We start from the raw sequence: 27,121 nt of genomic DNA, 5'->3' as shown, positions 1-27,121 counted from the left end.
AGTGGGTTAAACACATTATAAAAAGCCCTTCAGAATTCATGTAGCCAAGATTAATTTATGTTGCCCTGAAAATGTTAGACACTACAAACAAGGCTATGGCATAAAGGTTTTATTGTTTTTGAGATTAAAACATAAAATCAATACTTATTCCCTGCCACAATTAATTAATTTACTATGAATGACTTTGTATGGTTATACATTCAAGTATTTCACAAGGACAGGGTAGGTAGTGCCTATGTGCTTCTGGTTGTAGTGGTGACAGACTATCTCCACCTCATATATGTTAAAGGAGACTTTCACTCGCTCGTTTGGTGACGTGAGAAAACACAGTGTATACAGGGCAAATTCAAACTCTGGGCTCACACCAACAAAGATGCTTCCTTTGGGTTTAATTCCATTCTTCCAACTGAACTGGAGAGCCAACATGTGTTTGTTCTCATCCGGCTGGGAATATGGAAATTAGAATAAAAAGAAATGATGATTATGCATTTAAAAGAGATGAATGTGACTGGACAGACAGATAGAGAATATCATTTATTAATTGGTTGATTACAAGTTTTCTGCAAAAGATTTTCCTCAACAGATTTCAGCTAGTTAGTGGTTTGAACTTGTTTAATCATTTTAATTAAAAGTGCTGTAATTGATGTTAATCCAAGTACTTAAGAACACTAAGTTCTACGAGACTAAGTATTCCTCATTCTACAACCCAGCCACTTTTAAGTAACCAATATATTTTTGCCTGTCAAGCAGAAGATTCAACTATAATAATGCCGGTTGCATTTCAATAGAGTGGTGCGGGTATGACATCAAAGCCCCACCCCTGGTTCCCTCAGGATTTTCCTATGGGGTTTTATAATGGATTCAATTTAAAATAAAGCCTGTTGTAAACATAATTTGACAATACTTTGACGTTTTGTTCTACAACGTCAATTACACACCCATACCGGAAACACGAATTTTGAAGCGGTTATGTTTATTTTTGAAAATGTAAGTTTTTAATAAATAACTAGATAAGTCAGTTGGGGGTGTGAGTGTGTGCAGTGTAGGTTGTAGAACAAAATGTCAAAATATCATAATGTTTACAACAGGCTTTACTCATAAATTGAAAACCCCCAGCCTCCTGAAGACCTTGATTACATATGTTTTTACATTGCTTTGACATTTTTTTTTTTTACATTGCTCAAAATAAGTTTAACAACTAAAAAAAAAAAAATGTTATACAAGATTCAACACATTTTTTTAGTCAGTTTAATATTAAGTTGAAATGACTTAAACATCTTTTTTTTTTTTTTTACAGTTTATGGTTGATTAGTGCTGGAGAAAAACTCAGCAGGAATGTGGATCTCGAGAACCAGTCTCGAGAACTTTTGTAAACATTTCGGTTACGTATGTTGGGATCACGCTTAGGGAGCCTGTCATCTTCAAGATCTGTTAAAACGAGCCAATGCACATTGGCGTGCGAGATCTGCATCTCACACTCCGCCGCCCACGGCGCATGCACCAGTTGTTTTTCGCTGAGGAGCCGAGCGGAGCCCGGAGTCAGCGGTGGTCCAGCAAGAGTGGAGATGGGACTACGTCTCCGTTCCAGGAAACGAAGGTTACATACGTAACCGAGACGTTCCCTTTCAATCGCTCACGTTCGATGTAGTCCAAGTGTCGACTGTTTGGGATCCCAAGTAAAACACCACTAGTGCTGCGACCTTCCAGTGCCTAGACAAAAGCCTCCTGATCCCCCCGCATTATTGAGGCGGAGATGGGACAGGGCTTAGGCCAGGAAAGTCACTGCTGTTCCGGAAGACCCACTTAGTTAGACTTGGATAACACTGGGAAAGCATGCCCTTTCGATGGAAGGAGGGATGCTATGGAAACCACATCCAGCCCACAGGGAGGTAACATGTGGAGATACACATATGGACTGGGTGGATTACCGGGCAGTGGAACACATGGAATGTCACTGGGGTGGTTCCAGCCTATAACACTCAACCAACCAGTGACGGCAGAGCAAGCTCTGCAAAGGGAAAGACACGTGCTCGCCGTAAGGAGCCGTACCGTGGAAGAATACACATATAGGATTGCCAATAGGATCACGACATATGGACCCAGCATAGTACAAGTTCCACCAGTGCACACAAGTGGTAGGCCTAGCATAGGACGCACCGCCACGTCCAATGCCGAAGGGGTGTGGAAGAACTCAACAGGGTTTGGCTAAAGGAGAACTCAACTGGAGCAAGAATGGCGCACATATCCAATCCATAGGAGGGGAATGGCGCAGCAAGCCGACACTTCGAGCAGGGCTTACGGTGTTAACTGACTTCTATGTGAAGAGAGCACACGGGAAGCAACCGGCTCGACACATAGGCTATAGAATCTAGCAAACGTGTTAGGTGTCGCCCAGCCTGCCACTCTACAAACATCTATCAGCGAGGCACCCTGCGCCAACACCCAGGAAGCGGCTAGACTCCGAGTGGAGTGAGCTCGCAGTCCCAGGGGACAAGGTGCATCTTGGGACTCATACGCCAAGATGATGACATCCACTATCCAGTGGGCCAACCTCTGCTTGGAGACAGCCTTTCTCTTCTGCTGGCCTCCGTATCAGACAAAGAGCTGGTCTGAGGTCCTCAGGAATCGCGTTCTGTCCACATATAACCGCAAGGAGCAGACGGGACAGGGCAAAAAGCCAGGGCTGGGTCTGCCTCCTCCAGGGGCAGTGCTTGCAGGTTCACCACTTGGTCCCAAAAGGGAGTGGTAGGAACCTTGTGCACATACCCAGGCCGGGGTCTCAGGATAACGTGAGAGTTAGCCGGCCCAAATTCCAGGCACAATTCATTGAACGAAAATGCATGCAGGTCCACTACCTTCTTGATTGAGGCCAAAGCAAAATAAAACTGCAGGATAACTGTTCTTAAAGACAGGACTTTTAACTCAGCTGCCTGCAGTGGCTCAAAGGGAGGTCTCTGCGATGCGGTTAGCACCAGAGATACATCCCAAGAGATAAATCTCCTCGCTCCCCTCAGGAACCTTGCGATCAGGTTGTGCTTTTCCACGGATCTCCCATCCACTGCATCGTGATGTGCGGCAATAGAGGCAACATACACTTCGAGGGTGGAGGGAGACAGCCCTCACTCCAACACATCTTGCAGGAAAGAAAGCACAGAACCAATCGAACACCTTCGGGGGTCTTCTAGGTGAGAAGAACACCACTCAACGAACAGGTTCCACTTCAGGGCGTAAGCATGCCTCGTAGAGGGTGGTCTCGCAGAAGTGATGGTGTCTACGACTGACTGTGGTAGATCAACTAGAACCTCCGCGTCCCGTCCAGGGACCAGACATGGAATTTCCAGAGGTCTGGACGTGGGTGCCATACGGTGCCCCATCCCTGAAAGAGAAGGTCCACAGAGGAATGGGCCAGGGAGGGGCTGTCGAGAGGAGCATGAGTCTGGGGAACCAGGTCCAGTTGGGCCAATAAAGGGGCAATTAGTGTGTCAGCTCATCCGTGCCAAGGGTCCCCTCGGTCAGTGAGTAAAACAACTGGCAATGGGACGAGTCTGGAGAGGCAAACAGATCTATTTGTGTTGCCCCGAAGTGGTCCCAGATCAGCTGTACAGCCTGGGGAGTCGCCACTCTTCCTGGGCCACAGACTGTCGTAAGAGCTTGTTGGTGGCACGATTGAGCAGGCCAGGAATATAAATGGCACATAGTGACCTCAGATGCATAGAAGGAGGTGGCGGGCGAGTTGCAACATGCGACGGGAGCGTAGACCACCCTAATGGTTGATGTATGCAACGGTTTTACTGTTGTCCATACGGACCAGTACATGCTTGCTGAGCAGCGGCATATTGAGGCACCTCAAAGCAAGGTGTACTGCAAACAACTCTAGGCAGTTGATGTGCCAATGGAGTTGGGGCCCCATCCAGATCCCTGCTACTGCATGCCCGTTTTACGTGGCTCCCCAGGAGGGATCTGTGTTGACAACAGCATATCTGGACACTTGTTCTAGGGGCACTTTGGCCCGGAAAAATGAATGGTCTGACCACGGGCTGAGGGTTTGGCAGCAGGCCGGGATGAAGAAGCCGGTCTTCAAATCGGCTAGAGGAACTGGCTCTATCGCATCCTTCGCCAGTGGGACTGCTGAACTTGGGTGGACTGAATCATGTAGCCGAGTCTGATGGTACGGAGGAGCCAGCTGGATCGGTTGGGAAGCACTCTCCAGGCTTCCATAAACCGAGCCAGGGGGACCAGAGGCATCACAGACATACCCGGGGTGGGGCAGCAAGGTGGAGGACAGGGACCTGGCTCGGAAGGCCCGGGGGCGGCCCTGAGTGAGGTCTGAGTGTGCGGTGCAACACTTACCTATCTCCATGGGTCGCCAGGGGGTACGGGAGAAGGCGTAATCAGGTCCTCCTCACCGCACCTGGCTGCTGGCTGGTGACACAAAAGCGGGCTGAGGGGAGCAAGGCATAACAGGGTCGCACACCGCCAGCCTGACCCTCTTGTGACCCAGGAACGGAGGAATTTGCTCTTTTGACAATTCGGGTACCGCTGGACTCCGGGGAGCCAGTGGCGGAACGGTAACCATCTGAAGAGTTCGTTCCCCCATCCCTGGGTGGCCTGTCTCAGGGACGCTTGGTCTTACACTTGCCACCTGGTTTGGCAGCGCCTGAGACAGGCTGGATGGTTTGCTTGCGGCTGGCTGCATGCTGAGGCCTGGGTGGAGGCTGCTGCGGAGGCCCAGCGGCACGGGGACGCCCTCAGCGACGAGCAGGCAGAGGAACTGCCACCGGCGGCGGGGTGGAGGCAGCAGCGGGCCACCGGGAGAGGATATACCGGATGGCCTCCGTCTGCGCTTGGGCACCAGAGAACTGTTGGGCACAGTTCTCCACCGCGTCACCGAACAGCCCAACCTGGGAAATTGGAGAGTCCAGGAACCAAACCTTGTACGCATCCACCATATCAACCAGGCTGAGCCAACGATGGCGTTCCTGGACCACCAGGGTGGACATCGTTAGACCGATCACGCAAGCCGCAAAGCTTGTGCCCCCGAGGTCCAAGTCGTTTGCGGTGCGGAGCTCACTCAAGAGCGCACGGTCTAGACTACCCTCGTGCACGTCCATGAGTGCCTTGGCCTGATAGACCTGTAGCAACACTATGGCATGCAAAGAGGAAGCGGCTTGCCCACAAGCTTTGTAAGCTCTGCCCGTAATAATGGACGAGAGCACACAGGCCTGAGAGGGGAGACGAGGATCCCCCGTCCAAGAGGCAGCAGCTGCCGGACACAGGTGTGCCGCGACAGACCTCTCCACCAGAGAGATAGCCTCGTAATCCTTCACCGCTCCCCCGTCGAGGGTAGTGAGGGGGGAGGAGCTCTCTAGGCAGTTTCTGGCAGTAAAAGGTGCTATACACGACCTAGTAAGCTCTCCATGCATTTCAGGAAAGAAGCCTTTCTTCCCGTCGGGCTGAGAACCAGCACGGTCCGCCCCGAGAAACCAATCATCCAACCGAGACTGAGCGGGACATGGTGGAGGATTCCATTGGAGCCCAACAACCTCAAGGCCCTTTTCAGCATAGCTGACATTTCTGAATCTTGCTCGGGTAACGTTACACTCCCAGAGGGAGATAACGTAGTCAAGTTATCATCTCTAGAGGCCAGCTCCCCCTCCGATGCTGCAATTGGCATCCTGTCCTCTGGAAGGGCCCAGAATGAAACGGCTGGCCGGTCCATTACAGAGGGACAAGCACGGGGGACTCCATCAGCTGCAGTGTGATGGAGGAGTGAGGAGCCCACAGGGAATGGTTACCGGGCGGGTATTTCATCACTATCCTCCGATCACTCATCCCACACGGCACCCAGGGGTGGGGCATGGTAATAGGGACTACACCTTAGCGGACGAAGGCGAGTCTTGATCTCAACACTGAGACAGTCATATTCCCGCAATGGGAACATTGACCATCCACAAAAGCTGCTTCAGCGTGCTGTAAGCCCAAACACGTGATGCGACAATTGTGACCGTCAGAGGGGGAGAGGTAACGACCGCATCCAGAAACGCACGGGTGGAATGACATCTTGAAAAAGACGCAAACACACCCAAGCGTGATCCCAATCAGTCGACACGTCGACTACGTCGAACGTGAACGACTGAAAGGGAGCCATTGATTATTACTGTATGGACTTTATTGTATCTTTTTTGTCACGCAAAAGAAAGAAAAGCATATGATTTTGGAACAACATGGAGGTGAGTAAATAATGGCAGATTTATTTTTATTTTGGGTATTCCTTTAAAACTAAGTTATTACAACAGAACTATTTTTTATTAATTTATTAAAACATGCAAACATTTAATCAATTTTATAATGTATCTGTTATTACTGAGAACAAACTAAATGAATCTACTGTAAGTGGCATTTGTACATTCCAGTGATATTACAAACATACCTGTGGTGATTTGGCATTTACACTATATCCTTTGTAGTCAATGTATCCTAGTTTCTCCTGTAAGTACAACTGAATCCAGTTATGGAAACCAATGACGGTATGGCCTCCTCTTGTCTCTCCTACAAAGACATGTTCAAAACCAGAAGAGTCCGGTCTTGTGTGGAGAGAGAAACAATCAAAACCTAACTTTTAAATATGACTTTGTTACACAAATGAATATCAAGTTACCTGTCTGTGTGAACAGGGACCAAATTCATCACACATTCTTAAGAATAAAAGTGGTCTTAAAGTTTTGATCTATCAGAAATATCAAATTATATTTTCCTCCGCACTATGACATACATCCAAGTGAAACGGATTATTGAAGAAGAAAAAAGTTCTATCCATTTGTTGTTGACTGGATGGAGACAGATCTGAATGCAAGCTTGCAGTCAATTGAAAGCCATTTTTGCAGGGTTTATGGAAACTAAATGATTGGAGAAGTTCAGAATATGTCACTAGAGGGAAGTCTTTCGTTTCACCTGAAGATTGAGTTATGACACTGTGATTAAAAATAATGGTGTGAGAAAAAAAAAAAGAACTTGTTCTTAAAGGGATACTCCCCCCCAAAAATTATATATTTAACATTTTTCACCTTAAACCATCACTTCCAGTCAGCTGTTATACGTGCATTCAAGTGTTCAAGGTTGACATAAATATCAGCATGTTGTGAAGGCTGATGCAAGCACATTGTGAAGCGATAAATGACGGTCCTCTGTGCTTCTGCACTATTTCTTGCACGAGCTTCACAGTGTGCTTATGTCACATACCACGTAGCGCTTCACAATGCTCTCAAGTATGACAGCTGGCCAGAAGTGATGGTATCACTGTATGGTATCACTATTTTTCTCTCATACACACCTATCACCCACTGAGGTCATATAGGTTATTGTCGTGCTCTTTTTGCATGGTTTTTGAAGCATCAACTTTTGGCTTTTGGGCACCCATTATAGGGACCCAAAGAGAAGGATCATTTTTCTAAAAATCTTAATTTGTGTTCTACTCAAGAAAGAACGTCATATACATCTGGCATAGCATTAGTAAGTAAATAGTTCTTAAATGATGAGATAATTTATATTTTTGGGTGGAGTATCCCTTTAAGACAAAGATTTTTTGTGAATCTGGCCCCAGATAATCTCCTGCAAACTGTTTTGAATCCTCTATACTTACTTACTGGATCCTCTCCTGGCATACAGCTCAAACCAAATGTGATATAGCTGCTTCTTGAAGTCTGTGGTGTTCTCTGGAGAGAGATGCTTCTCCACTAGATATTTGTGGGCAATCTAATGTTAGCAAATACACAATTGTTACAAAATAATATTCAGTACACTATTTTACGGAAATTATAAGTTATAATAAACTAATTTCTTTTTTGTTTGTTTTACCTCTGTGCATGGTACTTCACAAGAAAAATAAAACAAACATCTCAAACTGTTATTTTGACAGAGGTGGAAAGAGTAATAAAATATTCAACTCAAGTAAAAGTACTACTACTTCAATGAAATTTTACTTAAGTACAAGTAAAAGTACCGGTCTAAAAATCTACTCAAGTAAAAGTAAAAAGTAGCTCATTTAAAATTGACTCAGAGTAAAACTTACTGAGTTACTTTTTTAACAGCGGGGGTGGGGTGGGGGACCCTCCTGTGTAGGGTTGTAATGGTATAAGATTTTCACAGTATGGTAACGTCTCAGAAAATATCACGGTTTACAGTATTAATCAATTGTTAAATAAATAAACTGTATTATTAAATTATGGGTATTATTATTATTATCATCAGTTAAAATGACAGTTAAATTGATGAAAACAGGATTTTATTTTGGTTGAACAAATGCTTTTATTATAACAAACTTGAAATAATTTGTTTGTTTATTAAAATTTCAATAAAACATGTCTAATCAATTAAATTTGATAATTAATAATGAATTAGATTAACAACTTATTTTTAACATTAATAATTTATTAAAATGTTTAAGAATAATATTGTCCTATGAAATGTATTTTATTCAGAAAATTAATGTTTCTTTTTATTAGGGGTGTAACGATATTCGAACCAAACCGAAGAACCGCGATACAGAACCCATGATTCGAATGGCGATACTCTCATGGCGTACCGAACACGCCCCGCCCTGCAAGCTACCCCGGCCCCGCCCAGCCCGGCTCATTGATTGGACCTGGAATCAGTGTTGCCAAGTCCGCTTATTATAAGCGACTTTGGGCTTGTTTTTCTGTAAAGTCGCTTACAAATATTGGTAGTCGCGGGTCGCGTTTTTTTTTGGGCTTGTTTCTAAAGTGTAGTTGCTTATTTGAGCTTGTTCTCAGCTCGTTGTCAAGCAGATATTTTCTATATGTTATTTAAACGTAGGAGTTTGTCTTGCCTGTTCCCTCTGTCTCTCCCCTTTCCCTATACACAGAGTTTTTTTCCCACCCACATCCTGCTTCTAATTGGCTCTGACCCAGATGGCAATGAGTACTAGCCAATCAGAGGCAGAGCAGGGCAATCGTTTTTTTTTTCTGGTTAGGAAAACGTCAGTGAGTGACGTTTAAATGAAAATACGTGCGAGTCACGACCGATGGTGACTGGACTGTAGGAGAGTTTTTATATATAAATTATATTTTAGATATAGATATAATAGTTTAATATCGTTTAACCCTTTAACTGTCACTCCCCCTTTTTTCGCATAGACATGAAAATCACTATTCAAACTTAAATGCTTTGGAATATAGACCTATGGTTGGTCTTGTTTTAAAGAAGACATTTGCCAGATTAATGTTGAAGTGAAGTATTATGAAGTTATGAAAGTGAAACAGAAAAAAAGTTATACAAGTTTGAGTTTATGAAAATGAACAATGTAAAAATATAATTATTTAGATTTTATATAAAATATATGTATTACAAAATATATTTTACTCTAAAACTGCCAGAAAATGTAGGCCAAAAATCTGAAGAAGTTGTGTTCCAAATTTTAGGTTGATATCTCAAAAAATGAGCTTTCAGTAAGATTTTATTTGGCCGCAGTACCAACATTTTTCACTAGATGGACAGCCAAGCTTCATTACAGAAGAAAAATAAACTACCGTGTGCACAGTTTTACAAAACTAGGCACAGTTTACCAAACAGTCCACTTGGATGTAAATTGACAATCTGTACCCACAGTTTAAAACTATCTGTCACCACGGATTGTAACAGCAGCGGCAGTGCGGAGTAAACGCGAGTAAACGCGATCATCTCTTCCTCAGTTACAGAATAAACATGAATGGACACCTGAAGGTATGTTGAAAAATACAGTATACTTACTGAAAGGCATCATAACTCCTGTAATCGCTCAATCAGTGTTTCAGCAGCGCAAAGACGTCAATAAAACTGCATAGCTTGTCACTAGCATTATATTTACCTCAGCAGGCTAGTGATTAAGTGTCCACAACTTGTTGGTTCCTAGAGAAATTAACTCTTGCACTAAATAAATGCACAATATTATCCTATATATTATATTTTACTTAACCTGTTAATTATATTTTGATTATTTAAAGTACGTTTAAAATATCTTTAATGAAAATGACAGCAACTGTGTAAATTATTATATTTCAATAACAAATTTGAGTAAAGTTAATGCAAAAACTGCCTTATGTTCAGTTTACATGTTTTCATAAAATGTGTTGGGTGTTGATTATTATTTCTAAAAAATAAATAGCATCTAAATTTAGGCTCTGTTGTTAACCTTTAATGTTATAGTAATGTGCGGCTCCCTATACAGCATTAGCAGATTTTTAATCCTTCCAAAACGTTTAATTGTAATTGAATTAATTTAAAGACAAAGACACCATTTTTTCATTAAACCACTTTTTAAATTTTTTTTTAGCTTTCTAAACCGAACCGAACCGAGACGTCAAAACCGTGGGAAAACCGAACCGTCAGTTTTGTGTATCGTTACACCCCTACTTTTTATGATTTAGTCCAAATATATTTTCAAAAACGGTGGTAATCAAATGTAAATTTAAACTTGTGTCCTTTTATTTTTTGGGGAAGCGCTGCAAAAACAGATTTACTAAATTAAACCATGGACAAAAAAATATTCCTTTAAATAATGTTCAAATAAAATGTATTATTATTATTGTTGTTATTATTATTATTTTGAGGAGTAGGCTACGTTCTACTGTATGCCTACAATAGTAATATATTTCTGTCATAATTTCTCCTAGTAAAACCGAACTTTTATTTTGACGGGTTGTGAAGACCTGTTAAAAGTGTATTTGACAATGGATTTTCTCAAATAAAATTATGAAAATGCTCATTAGGCGTTCTCTCAGAGCAGCTCTGGAAATGTTCATGTATTCATATCCTCAAATTGTTTGTGAGACGCTGAAAACACCATGAACGTCACGAGTACTTGAGTATGTAGTAGACAAACGCAGCTTAGCAGAACAATAGGGTTATATATTTACTTGCAGTATTTTTGTGCTTAGCTTAAATATTCACAGACCATGTCGCGATTGGATTTATTGCACAGTTCTACTTTCCATGTATTCATCCATCCATTATTTTACATGTTTTATGTGACATCTGCATTAAGTGAATTCCATTTTCATGACTGGATTCCGGGATTCCCTTTGCATCACGTAAATCGGGACATACCTTTATCTGCAGGAGGGATGGTGTCCTATATCCTCTTTTTGCAGCCACTTTGCGTCCACATTTTTTGCAAATTGGATATCTATCCTCGAGGACAACCACGCTTTTTTTCTACTTTTCATACTGGCCATAATTCGCTTGGCGCTTAGCTTTCAGCTTCAGCTGGGCGTCACCTTTTTTGCGCGTTTGTTCTCCCGCCCTTCAATCAATTCAGTAGTTTCCAGAGTGTGTGATTCCCCCCCCCTTGTATTATTATTTTTTACTCAGTAACGGATATGATTTCAAATGTAGCGAAGTACAATACTTCAAAGAAAACGTACTTAAGTAAAAGTAAAAGTACAGATTTTAAAAACTACTTTAAAAAGTAGAAGTACACAAAAAAACTACTCAATTACGTAACGCGAGTAAATGTAATTCGTTACTTTCCACCTCTGTATTTTGAAAAACAGAATACAGCTGAATTATTTCTTCTCACAAGTTATGAATAACTTCCGTAACCCATTTATTACCTTCATAGTGGGAGTCTTTATGATTGAATCCAGGAACTTGTGATTTTCCAGTTCTTCCTCTGGTGTGACAATCTCTGGTTCACCAGTAGCACTTTCATAGTTGTCCAGAAGTGAGATGAAAGCTAAAATGACACAAATATCATTATGAAGACAAAACATTTCAGCTTGATCTCTTAATTAGTACCCATACTTGTTTTGATCAATATTATTTCCAATCATGTCATGACAAGTAGAATGTCATTATTCCATTTATCACTGCATATACAGTATATTTTTTTAATTCAATAATTTGCTCTTTTTGTGCGTCGTTTGTTTCACTTTTTACAGAAAAAAATAACCATCAAACATGATGATAGTCTTCTTACATTTCTTTTGTTACTGATTCTTGAAGGTACACTATAGAATTCTGGGCTCACTATTTACATCCGGCTTAAGTCCTGTACGGAGGGAGGTTTTTATTTTCATTTATGTTTTACATCAGTTCTTCTGTGTGGATACATTTGATGGTTTAAGATACAGGCCTACCCATGTTTGCCTGTAATTGCTATACATTCTGAAACATTTCACAATTTCAATGGTTCGCTGCTAGAGGGAAATCTTAGAATCAGAATCAGAATCAGAAAGAGCTTTATTGCCAAGTGTGCTTGCACACACAAGGAATTTGTTTTGGTATTGAGGCTTCCAGTGGACTATACAAATACAAATACAACATGAAACATGAAACATAATACTACAAATTATAAGAATAAAAATATAAATATATGAGAATAAAACTATCACAGTTGGGTTTAGTCAGAATAGACATTTTCAGATTTACAGATTATGAACCTATTGACAGTGTTTTGAATATTATAAATAAATAAATCTACATATAAGTATCACCTGAGTTGTAGGATATTGCACCAAACAGTGGGAGTATTGCACTTACAGGCATATGCCTTGGGAGGAGTGTTAACTGTTCAGGAGGGAAATGGCCTGTGGGAAGAAACTGTTCCTCTGCCGAGATGTTCTTGTGGCCAGTGATCTGAGTCTACGTCTTGACGGTAACAGTTCAAGCAGGTGGTGTCCAGGGTGAGTGGAGTCTGTGATGATTTTACCTGCTCTCTTCCTCACTCTGGAAGAGTACAGGTCCTGGAGGTTTGGCAGGGGGGCACCAATGATCCTCTCCGCAGTCCGGACTGTCCGTTGTAGTCTCCTGATGTCTGATTTGGTAGCTGAACCAAACCAGACAGTGATGGAAGCGCACAAGACAGACTCAATGACGGCTGAGTAGAACTGAATCAGCAGATCCTGTGGCAGGTTGAACTTCCTCAGCTGGCGAAGGAAGTACAGTCTCTGCTGGGCCTTTTTCACAGTGGAGTCAATGTGATTGTCCCACTTCAGGTCCTGAGAGATGATAGTGCCCAGGAACCTGAATAACTCCACTGCTTCCACAGTGCTGTTCATGATGGTGAGTGGGGGGAGTGCTGGCCTGTTCCGCCTGAAGTCCACGATCATCTCCACTGTTTTGAGCGTGTTCAGCTCAAGGTTGTTATAACTGCACCAGGCAGCCAGCTGTTCAACCTCCAGTCTGTAAGCAGACTCGTCACCGTTTTGAATGAGACCGATGACAGTGGTGTCGTCTGCAAATTTCAGGAGCTTGACAGTGGGGTCTTTAGAAGTGCAGTCATTAGTGTACAGGGAGAAGAGCAGTGGGGAGAGAACGCACCCTTGGGGGGCTCCGGTGCTGATTGTGAGTGTCTTGGATGTGTGTTTCCCCAGTCTCACTCGCTGCTGCCGGTCCGTCAGGAAGCTGGAGATCCACTGACAGATCGAGGATGGTATGGAGAGCTTGGTCAGTTTGGCTGTGAGAAGATCAGGCATGGTGGTATTGAAGGCCGAACTGAAGTCCACAAAGAGGATCCTTGCATAAGTCCCTGGTCTGTCGAGATGTTGCAGGATATAATGCAGTCCCATGTTGACCGCATCATCCACAGACCTGTTTGCTCTGTAAGCAAACTGAAAGGGATCCAGCAGGGGTCCAGTGATGTCCTTCAGGTGGGCCAGCACCAGTCTTTCAAACGACTTCATGACCACAGACGTGAGAGCGACAGGTCTGTAGTCATTAAGTCCAGTGATTTTGGGTTTTTTGGGGACAGGAATGATAGTGGAGCGTTTGAAGCAGCAGGGAACTTCACACTGCTCCAATGATCTGTTGAAGATCTGCGTGAAGACCGGGGTCAGTTGGTCAGCGCAGGCTTTTAAACAAGCAGATGAGATGCCGTCTGGGCCTGAGGCTTTCCTAGTCTTCTGTTTTTTGAAGACTCGGCTCACGTCCTCCACACAGACCTTAAGCTCAGGTTGGATGGCAGGAGGGGGGAGTGATAATTGGAGTATAGGAGGTGATGCTGAATGTGTGAAGTGCAGATCAGACCGGGTGTGTGGTGTGAATGAGGGCTTTTCAAACCGGCAGTAAAATGAATTTAAATCGTCAGCCAGGTGTTGATTGTCCACAGATCGAGGGGATGGTGACTTGTAGTTGGTGATGTTCCTCAGGCCATTCCAGACTGATGATGGGTCGTTGGATGAAAACTGTTTTTTCAGTTTATCAGAGTAGTTCCTTTTAGCAACTCTGATCTCCTTTGTCAATCTGTTTCTGGCCTGGTTATACAAGATTTTATCCCCACTTCTGTAAGCATCCTGTTCATTAATTAGTTAACCCATTAACCAATATCTGAATTAGAACTGGGCCTCAAGATCCACTTTCCTGCAGAGTTTAGCTCCAACTATGATCAAACTCACCTATCTGTCTTTGGCTGCTTCTGAAATCGCATACTCTCCCGAGTAGATACTTATTTTTAATATGTAATTACTTCACGACCGGTCATCATCATGTGACCTACCAGCGTCACTTCACTGTCATTCATAAATCTTCTCCCATGGCCTCATGGAATAGTAAAGTGTCCATTGTATGCACACTTCAAAAATCTCCCTGGAAGTATTACTTCTTCCGGGTACTTTTTGCCAACTTATTTATGAGTACTGAGAATTCGGACATACTTATTTTGTCACATACTGTTTTTTACCTACAATCAGAGGTCGCATTAAACAAAAATTTTCGTGAAGGTCCTGGTCTGATGAGGCCAACACGACAACATGATCCGCAAAAAGCAGCGACGAAATCGTGTGGTCCCCCAACCGGACACCCTGGCTGCACCTAGAAATTCTGTCCATAAAATTAATGAACAGAACCGGTGACAAAGGGCAGCCCTGCCGGAGTCCAACATGCACCCGGGAACAAGTCTGACTTACTGCCGGCAATGCGAACCAGGCTCCTGCTCCAGTCATACAGGGACCGGACAGCCCTTAACAGAGGGCCCTGGAACCCATACTCCCAGAGCAGCCTCCACAGGGCGCCGTGAGGGACACAGTCGAATGCCTTCTCCAAATCCACAAAGCACATGTAGATTGGATGGGCAAACTCCCTTGAACCCTCCAGTACCCTGGAGAGGGTATAGAGCTGGTCCAATGTTCCACGACAAGGACGAAAACCACACTGTTCTTCCTGAATATTTGAGTATTGGCCGAACAAAAACAGAGCCTGTTAAATGGCTTTCCAAAATGTGAAAATTAAAATGACAGTTAATAATAGATTATGACGGAATTTTTAACGACCATGTCCGTCAAAAGGACAATTTCGTATGCAGCTTTTTAATCCTGAAGACCTTGATTAGCTTGATTGAGCCGAAAAGCTCAGCTTCTACCATCTTCTTTCATATTGGTTGAATGACTCATCAATTGCACAAAGTTAAACTTCTCAATTTTCTCAAGGACACCCTAGACACACACACACACACACACACACACACACACATCATACACACATAATACACCAGACGTCACTGTCTAACGATCTCATTTAAAAATGAATAGGATGAGTTTGTTTTGTCACCTAGAATTGTGGCATATGTGTGGATGAACACGATTTTAAACCCAGAATTTATTTGTACAGGTTTTTTTCCCTCAAAAGTTTAAAGGTAAAGTCTTATACAGTGTATCTTTTGACGTTGAAATTCTCAATACAAATTCATCATACTTAATACGAAACTAACCTTACTTCTCCACCACGGACATTTCGGACAACCTCAGGTTGTCAATATAATATAATACAATACTACTGTACCTCGGGGAAGTACCTGTCCCGAATAATACAACATAATCCAATACTTCATGGTAATTCCCCTCTTAAAGGATTAGTTCACCTCAAAATGAAAATGTCCTAATAATTTACTCACCCCAATGCCATCCAAGATATCCATGTCTTTCTTTCCTCAGTGGAAGAGAAAATAAGTTTGAGGAAAACATTTCTGGATTTTTCTTCGAATAATGGACTTCAATGACAACCACTGTTTTGAAGTTTAAATCAATGCAGTTTCAAAGGTCTTTGAAGTGCTTGAAAATGCTGTGCAAAATCGCAGCTGATGAAGAGAGTCTTATCTAGCGAAACGATAGGTCAATTAAAAAAAAAAAATATATATATATATATGCTTTTTAACTACAATTGAGGGATTGAGCTGATCTGCAAAGCGCCGGGAACTACGTCATCACGTTGAAAGGTCATGTCCATGTTGCCGGCGCCAGCGGAAGTACAGCCCCACTCGACCGTGCGAAGGAGGACAGTTCAAATTGTATTGGTCGCTTTGTAAACAGTAGGGCTTTGTAAACAGTACTTCCGCCGGCGCCGGCGACATGGACATGACCTTTCAACGTGATGAAGTAGTTCCCGGCGCGTTGCAGATCAGCTCAATCCGCACAATTGTAGTTAAAATGTATATATATATATATATAATTTTTTTCTAAAATGACTTATCGTTTCGCTAGACAAGACCCTCCTCCTCAGCTGCGACCGTGCACAGCATTTTCAAACACCTCAAAGACCTTTGAAACTGCATCGATTTGGACTTCAAAACAGCGGTTGTCGTTGTCCATTATTCGATAATAATGGACTTCGAATAAGTCCATTATTCAAAGAAAAATCCAGAAATGTTTTCCTCAAAAAAACTTATTTTCTCTTCCACTGAGGAACGAAAGACATGGATATCTTGGATGGCATTGGTGTGAGTAAATTATTAGGAAATTTTCATTTTGAGATGAACCTTTAAAGTATTGTGACGACATCCCCTTCAAGAAGCCACTGTCACTATCTCAAAACACACATGAGCACCAGGTCTTTAGGATCTATACCTGGGGTTCCTCAAATCCTGCCCTGGATCCCTGGCCCAGGGCCAATGCCCTGAAGGGTTTAGCTTCAACCCTGATCAAACACACCTGAGCAAGCTAATCAAGGTCTTCAGGATCACTAGGAAATCACAGGTAGGGGAGTTTTATCAGGGTTTGAGCTAAACTCTGTGGGGCAGTGGCCCTTCAGGACCACTGATCTATAAACTATATCACTGCCCTTCTCAGGTGCACGCTGGTCCAACACAGGATCATTAATACTAACTCTAGGTATTACAGAGTGTCTATAGTCTTCCAACACCATCACTGTCCCTACTGTGGACATCAGAGCGTAGAATCTTTAGTACTTCTATTCTTCAGCTGCGCAACATATACCAGACAAGACTTCCACTGCTCTTTACAAGAATACAAGTTTATTCACGGCCAGGAGCTCACAAACAAGAGACACTCCCTGAACAGAAAGATACATGTGAATTTATATCTTGCAGTTGAGTAAAAATCAATGTTACTCAAGCAGGGCCATAACCACCATAGCATTAGCAACGGGCAAATTCTAAAAGTTAATTTTTAGTCTGGTCTGCCTCAGCAGTCTAACAGCGCTCTTGTTAATGTCAAAATGAGTGAGATGACCAATCAAATCAAAGAAGGTGAAACTTACTGTTCACAGAAGCAGAGCGTGAATTCCAGAGTGAAGCATCAGTTTAACGTTGAAAGAGAATGAGGGAAGATGTAAATAGCTAAACATTTAATACAGGTCAACATGATAGAAATGTTAAACGACAGACAGTGACACCTTACACCATTACAGTATGTCACGGTACGTGTAACCACACTCACAAAGATAAACGTTAGGAAAAATGACTTTAATAATAATTATCTTGAAAACAGGAATAATACACACGCTAACATAAACAAGAGCCGACAAACACTGAGGGAGAACTGTGGACTTAGGGGGCTTTTACACTTGGCTCGTTTGCTGCAGTCCGAGCCCGAGCGCGTTTGTTCCCGGCGCCCCCCGCAGTGTTGGTCTGGTTTCACACTCAACTTGATTCTATCGAACCCTGGTGCGTTTGCGTGCATATTACGTCATCTCAAACATGCACGGCGCATGATAGAAAACAGAACGCTGGTCAATGTTGTGTTTTTTATTAATTCGTTGCTATACGCTTATTTCACACAGCCGTTATTTTGAAATCGAAAGCGAGGCTCCGGTGGGAAGAAAACCGGAAGTGTCGCCTTTAATCACAGGAGATCACGAATGCGATGGTGTATTGTTGTGTTTAATGTAGAAATGAGTTATTCTAAAACTGTATATAAAAAAAAAGAAACGTCCCTTTTTCAGGACTGTGTATTTCAACAATAATGTTGTAAAAATCCAAATAACTTTACAGATCTTCATTGTAAAGGGTTTAAACAATGTTTTCCGTGCATGTTCAATTAACCATAATCAATTAATTAACATGCACCTCTGGAATGGTCGTTAAGACCTTAACAGCTTACAGAGAGTAGGCATTTAAGGTCACAGTTCTAAAAACGCAGGACACTAAAGAGACTTGTCTACCGACTGTGAAAAACACCCAAAGAAAGATGCCCAGGGTCCTTGCTCATCTGCGTGAACGTGCATTAGGCATGCTGCAGGGAGGCATGAGGACTGCTGATGTGGCCAGGGCAATAAATTGCCATGTCCGCACTGTGAGACGCCTAAGACAGCGCTACAGGGAGACAGGAAGGACAGCTGATCATCCTCGCTGTGGAAGACCACTTGTAACAACACCTGCACAGGATCGGTACATCCGAATATCACACCTGCGTGACAGGTTCAGGATGGCCACAACAACTGCCCGAGTCACACCAGGAACACACAGTCCGCAATAGGCTGAGAGAGGCTGGACTGAGGGGTTTTAGGCCTGTTGTAAGGCAGGCCCTTACCAGACATCACCAGCAACAATGCCACCTATGGGCACAAACCCATCTTTCGCTGGACCAGACAGGAGTGGCAAAAAGTTCTCTTCACTGATGAGTCACGGTTTTGTCTCACCAAGGGTGATGGACGGATTCGTGTTTATCGTCGAAGGAATGAGCGTTACACCAATGCCTGTACCCTGGAGCGGGATCGATTTGGAGGTGGGGGGTCCGTCATGGTCTGGGGCGGTATATCACATCACCATCGGACTGAGCTTGTTGTCATTGCAGGTAATCTCAATGCCTTGCGGTACAGGGAAGACATCCTCCTCCCTCATGTGGTACCCTTTATGCATGTTCATCCGGACATGATCCTCCAGCAGGACAATGCCACCAGCCATACTGCTCGTTCTGTGCGTGAGTTTCTGCATGACAGCAATGTTAGTGTTCTGCCATGGCCAGCAAAGAGCCCGGATCTCAATCCCATTGAGCACGTCTGGGACCTGTTGGATCGCAGGGTGAGGGCTAGGGCCATTCCCCCCAGAAATGTCCAGGAATTTGCAAGTGCCTTGGTGGAAGTGTGTGGTAACATCTCACAGCAAGAACTGACAAATCTGGTCCAGTTCATGAGGAGGAGATGCACTGCAGTACCTCAAGCTGCTGGTGGCCACACCAGATACTGACTGGTACTTTTGATTTCGAGCCTCCCTTCATCCAGGGACACATTATTCTATTTCTGTTTGTCACATGTCTGTGAAACACTTTTAGTTGATGTCTTATGGTGTTGACTCTTTCAGTGTTCATACATTAAGTTTACTGAAAGTAAAAACAGTTGGAAGACAGAGGCTTCGTTTTTTGCTGAGTTTACATGTCTTTCATACTTTATACAGTGAAATTTATAAATAAGATATTTTTTTATATATATATATATACTGTATATATAATTCAGAAAGTAAAAAAAGAAGCAGGAACGAACTATATACACATCCTATATTGGACATTAACATCTAATAGTGTAAATCGCGGCAGCAGCTTCAGGTTGGTAGTCCAAGGCATTGTTGTTTATCTTTACTTCCGGTGTTCTTCCCACCGGAGCCTCGCTTTCGATTTCAAAATAACGGCTGCATGAAATAAGCGTATTATGCGGAGTTGAGTGAACAATACAGGTTTACTGTGCGTGTGTCACATAAGGTGGATTTCTGCTGCTTGCAAACGGACTCTTTTGAGGAGACAGTGGATTTCCAAATTTGTTGCCCTGATTCCACGCGCAATGCACGAATACACTGCAGGCTCACTCTCGCTCGTATCCAAGGTAAATCATCAACACTATCATCCCTTACAAATGTTTTATTTAACTGAATACATCACAATAAGCTAAAACGCATGCGCAGGTTACTTTACTTCCTGAACAAGTACACACCCGAGTCCGTGTTTCTTTCACATTCACGCGAACCGCGGCACGGTTTGGGAGCAACCGAACTCAGGGGGGTTTCACACTGGCAGTTTAGTTCGGAACGGGGCACGGTTCGCATGAAAAATCGCTAATGTGAATCTGTCATGTGGACCCGGGTGCGCACTGGGTCCTGAACCCGAGACTGCCTGGAGGAGGTGGTCTGAGTTCGGTTGCTCCCGAACCGTGCTGCGGTTCGTGTGTGTTATGTTGAAAGGTAAGACCGAAAAGCGAAATGCAAATAACAGTGTCTCTAATTATGAGAGAGTACACAGTCCAACGAAAATATGTCTAGAGAAAAATAACAGAAAAGCAGCCATAAATGGTGACGCTCCAATAACATAAAATGAGAAAGTCTCTCTTTCAAGTGGACTGCGGCAATCCGACTGGGAACAGGATCTGGCGGGCTCTGTTCACTGATCCCTTAGAGAGTGAGCGTTCTTGTGGTTGGAGAGATGAACGCCCTGGCGTTGACCTGAGCCAGGCTAGATGACGGATTGAACTCAGACAAGACAGGATTCGGACAGGACAGATACAGCAGGTCGGAAGATGCTTCTTGCATGTGTAGAGTACGAAATAATCTGGCAAAGAAACAGGGAAAGGAAGAGCATGAAGAGGAGATTAGATTAGAGGACAATTAGAGGAGAGAGAGAACAGGTGTGAGAGAATAGGCGTGATGAGAGTGTAACTAGAAACAGCTGAGGGTGAGTGAAGGTGCGCAAAGTCATGTGTGTGTGTAACCAGAAGAGGGAGACAGAGAAGGATACCAGACTCATGACAGTACCCCCCCTCAACGAGCGCCCCCTGGCGCTCCCAAGGGAGTGGCCTGGCGGGTACGGAGAAAATCATCAATGAGCGAGCGGTCCAGGATGTCCCGGGAAGGGATCCAGCTTCTCTCCTCAGGACCATTCCCCTCCCAGTCCACTAGGAATTGGTTTCCACGACCCTGACGACGCATATCAAGGAGCTTGCGAACGGTTTAAATAGGGGCTCCCTCAGCACAAGCAGGAGAGGAGGGGGGTGCGAGGAGGGGCGCGCACGACTGGTTTGATGCAAGAAACATGAAAAACAGGGTGAACACAACGAAGATTAGGAGGGAGTCTCAATCTGACAGCGACAGGACTGATGACCTTAGAAATTTGATAAGGTCCGATGAAACGAGGAGCCAGCTTGCAGGAAGTGGCCTGGAGAGGCAAATTGAGGGTGGAAAGCCACACTCTCTGGCCACAAGTATATTTAGGGCTCCTGACACGACGTTTGTTTGCGGTTCTTTGAGTACCTGCCCTTGAACGACAGAGAGCCGACCTAACCCTTCTCCAGGTGGGCTTACAACGCTGGATGAAAGCCTCTACTGATGGTAAATTAGAATCAGCTTCCTGAGAGGAGAACAGAGGAGGCTGATACCCTAAGCAGCAGTGGAACGGGGAAAGGCCGGTAGCGGACGTAGGCAGATAATTAAGGGCATATTCGGCCCAGGGCAGCTGCTCAGCCCAAGTTGAGGGGTTGCGAAAGGCCAAACTACGTAGGAGACAACCGACGATCTGGTTGGTGCGCTCAGCCTGACCGTTAGTCTGGGGGTTAAAACCAGACGAGAGGCTGACGGACGCACCGATTAAACGACAAAACTCCCTCCAGAACCGTGATGTGAATTGAGATCCCCTATCCGAAACGAGTGAATCTTGAAAACGTGAGTGACCATAACTTGGGCCGTTTCTTTGGCGGAGGGGAGTTTCGCGAGAGGAATAAAGTGTGCAGCTTTAGAAAATCGATCCACGACGGTCAGGATGACGGTGTTACCGGCCGACGAAGGGAGACCCGTAATAAAATCAAGAGCGACATGAGACCATGGACGAGACGGAATAGGTCTAAGAAGACCAGCCACTGGGGAATTACTAGACTTAGTCTGTGCACAAACGGTGCACGAGGCAATAAAGCGTCGTGCATCTCGTTCGAGGGTGGGCCACCAAAATCGTTGACGAACGGTAGAGAGTGTGCCCCTAACAGCCGGGGTGGACAGTCAATTTAGAGGAGTGAGCCCACTGAAGTACCGCCATACGCGCAGTAACAGGTACAAAAAGAAGATTTCTAGGGACGTTACGTGGAGCGATGGAGCGGGACAGAGTGCGCTTAACTAGTCTCTCGATTCCCCAGATAGGCGCACCAATAACTCGAACTGGCGAAACAATCACCTCGGGAGTCGAGGGTACGTCTGTGGAATCGAAGAGGCGAGAAAGAGAGTCGGGCTTTATGTTTTTAGAGCCTGGACGGAAAGAAATCGTGAAATCAAAACGACCAGAAAACAACTTGAGCAGCTACTTGACTAAAGTTACGTATGGAACGGCGATAGAAATTTGCAAAGCCAAGAAAGCGCTGAAGCGCAACACGAGTGTCAGGAACTAGCCAATCGGTGACCGCCTGAACCTTAGTGGGGTCCATACCAATGCCCTCTGCCGAAATAACGGAACCGAGAAAGGTGACAGAACGTGCGTGAAAGTTACATTTCTCTGCCTTAACAAAAAGACGATTCTCTAAAAGGCACTGAAGGACTGGGCGTACGTGTTGTACGTGAACCTGGAGAGAGAAGAGAAGATCAAAATGTCGTCAAGGTACACAAAGACGAAGACATTAAGCATATCCCTTAGGACGTTATTAATTAAAGCTTGGAAAACAGCGGGAGCGTTTACCAGCCCGAACTGAAGAACCCGATATTCAAAGTGACCTAACAGAGTATTAAACGCAGTCTTCCACTCGTCTCCCTCTTTAATGCGAATAAGGTGGTACGCGTTGCGCAAATCCAATTTAGTGAAGACCTTTGCCCCCTGTAACAACTCAAAGGCAGATGACATTAGTGGCAAGGGATAGCGATTCTTAACGGTAATGTCATTGAGACCCCAATAGTCAATACAGGGGCGCAAAGAACCATCCTTCTTTTTAACAAAGAAAAATCCTGCGCAAGCTGGAGAGGCGGAAGCAACTATAGTACAGGCGCGGAGCGACTCAGAGAGATATTTCTCTAACACGTCACGCTCGGCGGCAGACAAGGAAAAAAGCCTTCCGCGGGGTGGCGTGGTATTAGGAAGAAGATCAATACTGCAATCATAGGGACGGTGAGGAGGGAGAAAAGTGGCCCTGGAATGACTGAAGACCGCCCGCAAATCATGATATTTCTCCGGGACCCCAGTCAAATCACCCGGCTCCTCCTGAAACACAGAGACGGGGGAAACAGGGGGATTAGCAGACAATAAACATTCGACATGACAGGACAGCTTCCATGAGAGGATATTATTATTAGACCAATCTATGTGAGGGTTGTGTTTTACTAGCCACGGGTGTCCTAGTACTACTGGGGAATAGGGGGAGTGAAAAACTAAAAAAGAAAGAGACTCGTGCTGGTTGCCTGACACAGTGAGAGATAAGGGGATGGACCGCAGATGAACTTCAGGAAGGGAACTACCATCAAGGGCAAAAAGGGGAGTGCAAAGTCGATTGATGACGCGGCATTCCCTCTCTCTTGCAGAAATGCGAAGAGCACCAAGTTGCATAGGCTCTGGCTCAGGGTTGGAGGAAAGAGGAGCGGGGATGGCTGAAACAGCTGGTTGAGAGAAGGAATACAATCCTCTGGTGCGACGGCGGAGGTCAAACCGCTTCTCTATACGAATGGCTAACTCGATGAGAGAGTTAAGACGGGTGGGTAGCTCGCGGGCGATTACCTCATCCTTGACGTTTGCACTCAGCCCCTCTAAGAAACGTGTGACAAGAGCCGGCTCATTCCATCCCCAGGTGGTTGACAGGGTACGGAACTCAATGGAGTAGTCCACAACAGTCTGTCTTCCCTGGCGAAGAGATGAAAGAATGCGAGACGCCTCCTCTCCATGAGCAGAGCGGTCAAACACACGTATCATCTCTTCCTTGAATAAATCCAAACATGTGGTAAAGTCTACCTCAGCCTACCTCAGCCTCCCAGCCACCCGGTCAAGAGAGAGATGACGTAGGCCACCCGGGCTCGCTCCCTGGAATAAGTAATCGGCTGAAGGGAAAAAACAACCTCACACGAGCGACACTGAGTGGGCTCACCAGCATAGCACGGGGGGTTGTTTATTCTGGGCTCTGGGACTTCCGACGGTCTTGGAGGAACAGGTGGATCCTTCCTGAGCTTCTGGACCTGTAGAGACAGATCAGTGTCGTGCAGCGGTAATCTCCTCATCATGCTTGCCGAGCAAAGCACCTTGCAGTTCAACAGCTGTGTGAATCGGGCTCGTGTTCGCTGGGTCCATGTCAGGCCAGATTATTCTGTTATGTTGAAAGGTAAGACCCAAAAGCGAAATGCAAATAACAGTGTCTTTAATTATGAGAGAGTAAACAGTCCAACGAAATATGTCTAGAGAAAAATAACAGAAAAGCAGCCGTAAATGCTGACGCTCCAATAACATAAAATGAGAAAGTCTCTCTTTCAAGTGGATAGCGGCAATCCGACTGGGAACAGGATCTGGCGGGCTCTGTTCACTGATCCCTTAGAGAGTGAGCGTTCTTGTGGTTGTAGAGATGAACGCCCTGGCGTTCGTCAGCAGCAGGCGGGCTGGACAGAGTGTAGAGCAAAGGTTAGAATAGAGCAAATAGAGATTGACCTGAGCCAGGCTAGATGACGGATTGAACTCAGACAAGACAGGACTCGGACAGGACAGATACAGCAGGTCGAAAGATGCTTCTTGCATGTGTAGAGTACGAAATAATCTGGCAAAGAAACAGGGAAAGGGAGAGCATGAAGTAGCACAAACAATTAGAGGAGAGAGAGAACAGGTGTGAGAGAATAGGCGTGATGAGAGTGTAACTAGAAACAGCTGAGGGTGACTGAAGGTGCGCGAAGTCATGTGTGTGTGTAACCAGAAGAGGGAGACAGAGAAGGATACCAGACTCATGACAGCGTGTATGTGAAAGCAACACGGACTCGGGTGCGCACTTGTTCAGGAAGTAAAGTATCCTGCTTATGCGTTTTAGCCGATTATGATGTATTTAGTTAAATAAAACACATGTAAGGGATGAAGATTTACCTTGGATACGAGCAAGAGTGAGTCTGGAGTGCATTCGCACATAGTGCATGCAATCAGGGCAACAAAATAATGGAAATCCACTGTCTCTTCAAAAGAGTTCATTTGCAAGCAGCGGAAAGACAGCTTATGCGACACACACACACACACACACACACACACACACACACACACACACACACACACACACACACACACACACACACACACACACACACACACACACACACACACACACACACACACACACACAGTTAACCTGCGTTGTTTACTCAGCTATGCATAATACCACCAAATTCATAAAAAACACAATAATGACCTGCGTCGTGTTTTCTATCCTTCGCCGTGCACGTTTGCAATGACTTAAGATGCACGCAAACGCACTAGAGTTCGAAAGAATCAAGTTGAGTGTGAAACCAGACCAACGCTGCGGGGGGTGCCGGGAACAATCGCGCCCGGACTCGGACCGCAGCAAACGAGCCCAGTGTAAAAGCCCCCTCAGACCACCTCCTCCTGGTAGTCTCGGGTTTGGTACCCCAGTGTGCACCGGGTCCCATGACAGCGTTCACATTTGCGATTTTTCATGCGAACCGTGCCCCGTTCCGAACTAAACTGCCAGTGTGAAAGCCCCCTTATCAGCAGGAATTAAACAAAGAAGCTGATGAGGTAATTAACAGAACGCAGGTGGAACCAAATGAACTAATCAGAATATAGGAAAACTGGGTCAAAGAGAACAAAACAGATTAGACATGTGAAAGATTGCTTATACTGACCTGGTGATTGATATTTAATTATCTATTTTAATGAAGCTAATCATATGACAGTGAGTTCTATCGTGTTAAGCACTTTTTAGGTAGGTCTAGATTCTTTAATCATGTGATGTATATAGATATACATGGTCTTTGATCTTAGCATCCTTAGTATGCACATTCACTGTAGAAACACTTTTTTGCGCCACCCCCCGAGGCCATTACATAAAACATTTTTATCACACTTTAAAATGAACAAAACATACATATTAGCTGATTTCCTACCTAAGAAAGTCTCCTTTTTGAAAATGTTTTCATCAACAAAAGTGAACAAAGGCAACCCTGCTCCATCATTGCAATCGTCAATACCTGCCAGATCACCCGCTTTGCCCTGTGAGACAAAGCAAAGTTTGAGGAACTTCCTAAAGCATTTTCACCTTTTTTTTTTCATGTATGGGTGGCATAACTTTAAAAAGGGAATTAATTACTGGGTAAACTTAAATTATTATTATCCTCCATATTATTATAATATCTGAAGACAGGAATGTTTCAATTGCTGGTTAGTGTGTACATTTCAGAATAGAACCTTAACCAGAATATTCACCTTAATTAGAAAATGTTAACATGATCATTAAGTACAACTACAATATAAAAACATTAATTATTAATGCAATCAATTAGTTGTGATTAAATAATAGAATCACTATATATCATTAACAATCCTAGTAAGCATCCAAGTTAATGTTTTGCAGCCATGTCCAAAAGTGTCACTGTGAATGGTTTTCTAAACACAGCACTTAAGAACAATGCTCATCTCAGTTTGTATGTGTTAAATAGGAGCTCTCTGACCTTATGACCTTGTGTCAAAAAACATAAAATAGAAAATGCAAGTCACTTTTAGTGTAAATTGTAAAGGATGCAACAGAAAGCAGACATCAAATATTATTCAGATTTATTATTTAAATTATTATTATAATTTCTATTTCTGGAGAACTTGTAAACTTCACACAGAAAAGATTTCAGAAATACCTGTAGAGATATGCGATAATCTATCCCAGGTCTCAGTCGATTGATGTCATTGTCCCAGAGCTCCTGAATCATAGCTGAAAGTTCTCGATCCCCTTCAATCATTTCTTTTCTTTTTGAATATCT

General features: G+C 44.0%; 1 protein-coding gene and 1 pseudogene across 1 annotated transcript; one reads left to right on the top strand and one right to left on the bottom strand.

Annotated features, from left to right (window-relative positions):
- Positions 1-62: 62 nt before the first annotated feature.
- Positions 63-27,107, bottom strand: endou2 (endonuclease, polyU-specific 2). The gene is made up of 6 exons (XM_077224745.1): positions 26,999-27,107; positions 26,255-26,360; positions 11,607-11,728; positions 7,640-7,752; positions 6,431-6,584; positions 63-444 (listed from the first exon to the last, which is right to left on the bottom strand). Exons 1-6 carry the CDS (start codon positions 27,098-27,100, stop codon positions 193-195), a joined length of 849 nt encoding a protein of 282 aa, XP_077080860.1. The 5' UTR covers positions 27,101-27,107; the 3' UTR covers positions 63-192.
- Positions 18,304-19,097, top strand: LOC143733175 (uncharacterized; annotated as a pseudogene).
- Positions 27,108-27,121: the final 14 nt, after the last annotated feature.

Source organism: Siphateles boraxobius, unplaced genomic scaffold (genome assembly GCF_051911475.1).
Source record: "Siphateles boraxobius isolate OS27281-9 unplaced genomic scaffold, OSU_SipBor_1 92, whole genome shotgun sequence".
Classification (NCBI taxonomy): Eukaryota; Metazoa; Chordata; class Actinopteri; order Cypriniformes; family Leuciscidae; genus Siphateles; species Siphateles boraxobius.
The sequence above is the reverse complement of the archived record's forward strand: the minus strand, read 5'-3'. Positions and strand labels throughout refer to the sequence as shown.

Excerpts from the sequence above, each read along its gene's own strand:
- endou2 (XM_077224745.1), bottom strand. The coding sequence starts at position 27,100 with ATGATTGAAGGGGATCGAGAACTTTCAGCTATGATTCAGGAGCTCTGG. Across the intron at positions 11,729-26,254 it reads CAAAAAGGAGACTTTCTTAG|CTTTCATCTCACTTCTGGAC; the intron begins GTAGGAAATCAG and ends GTGTCATTTTAG. Across the intron at positions 6,585-7,639 it reads GCCAGGAGAGGATCCAGTAA|ACCGGACTCTTCTGGTTTTG; the intron begins GTAAGTATAGAG and ends TCTCCACACAAG.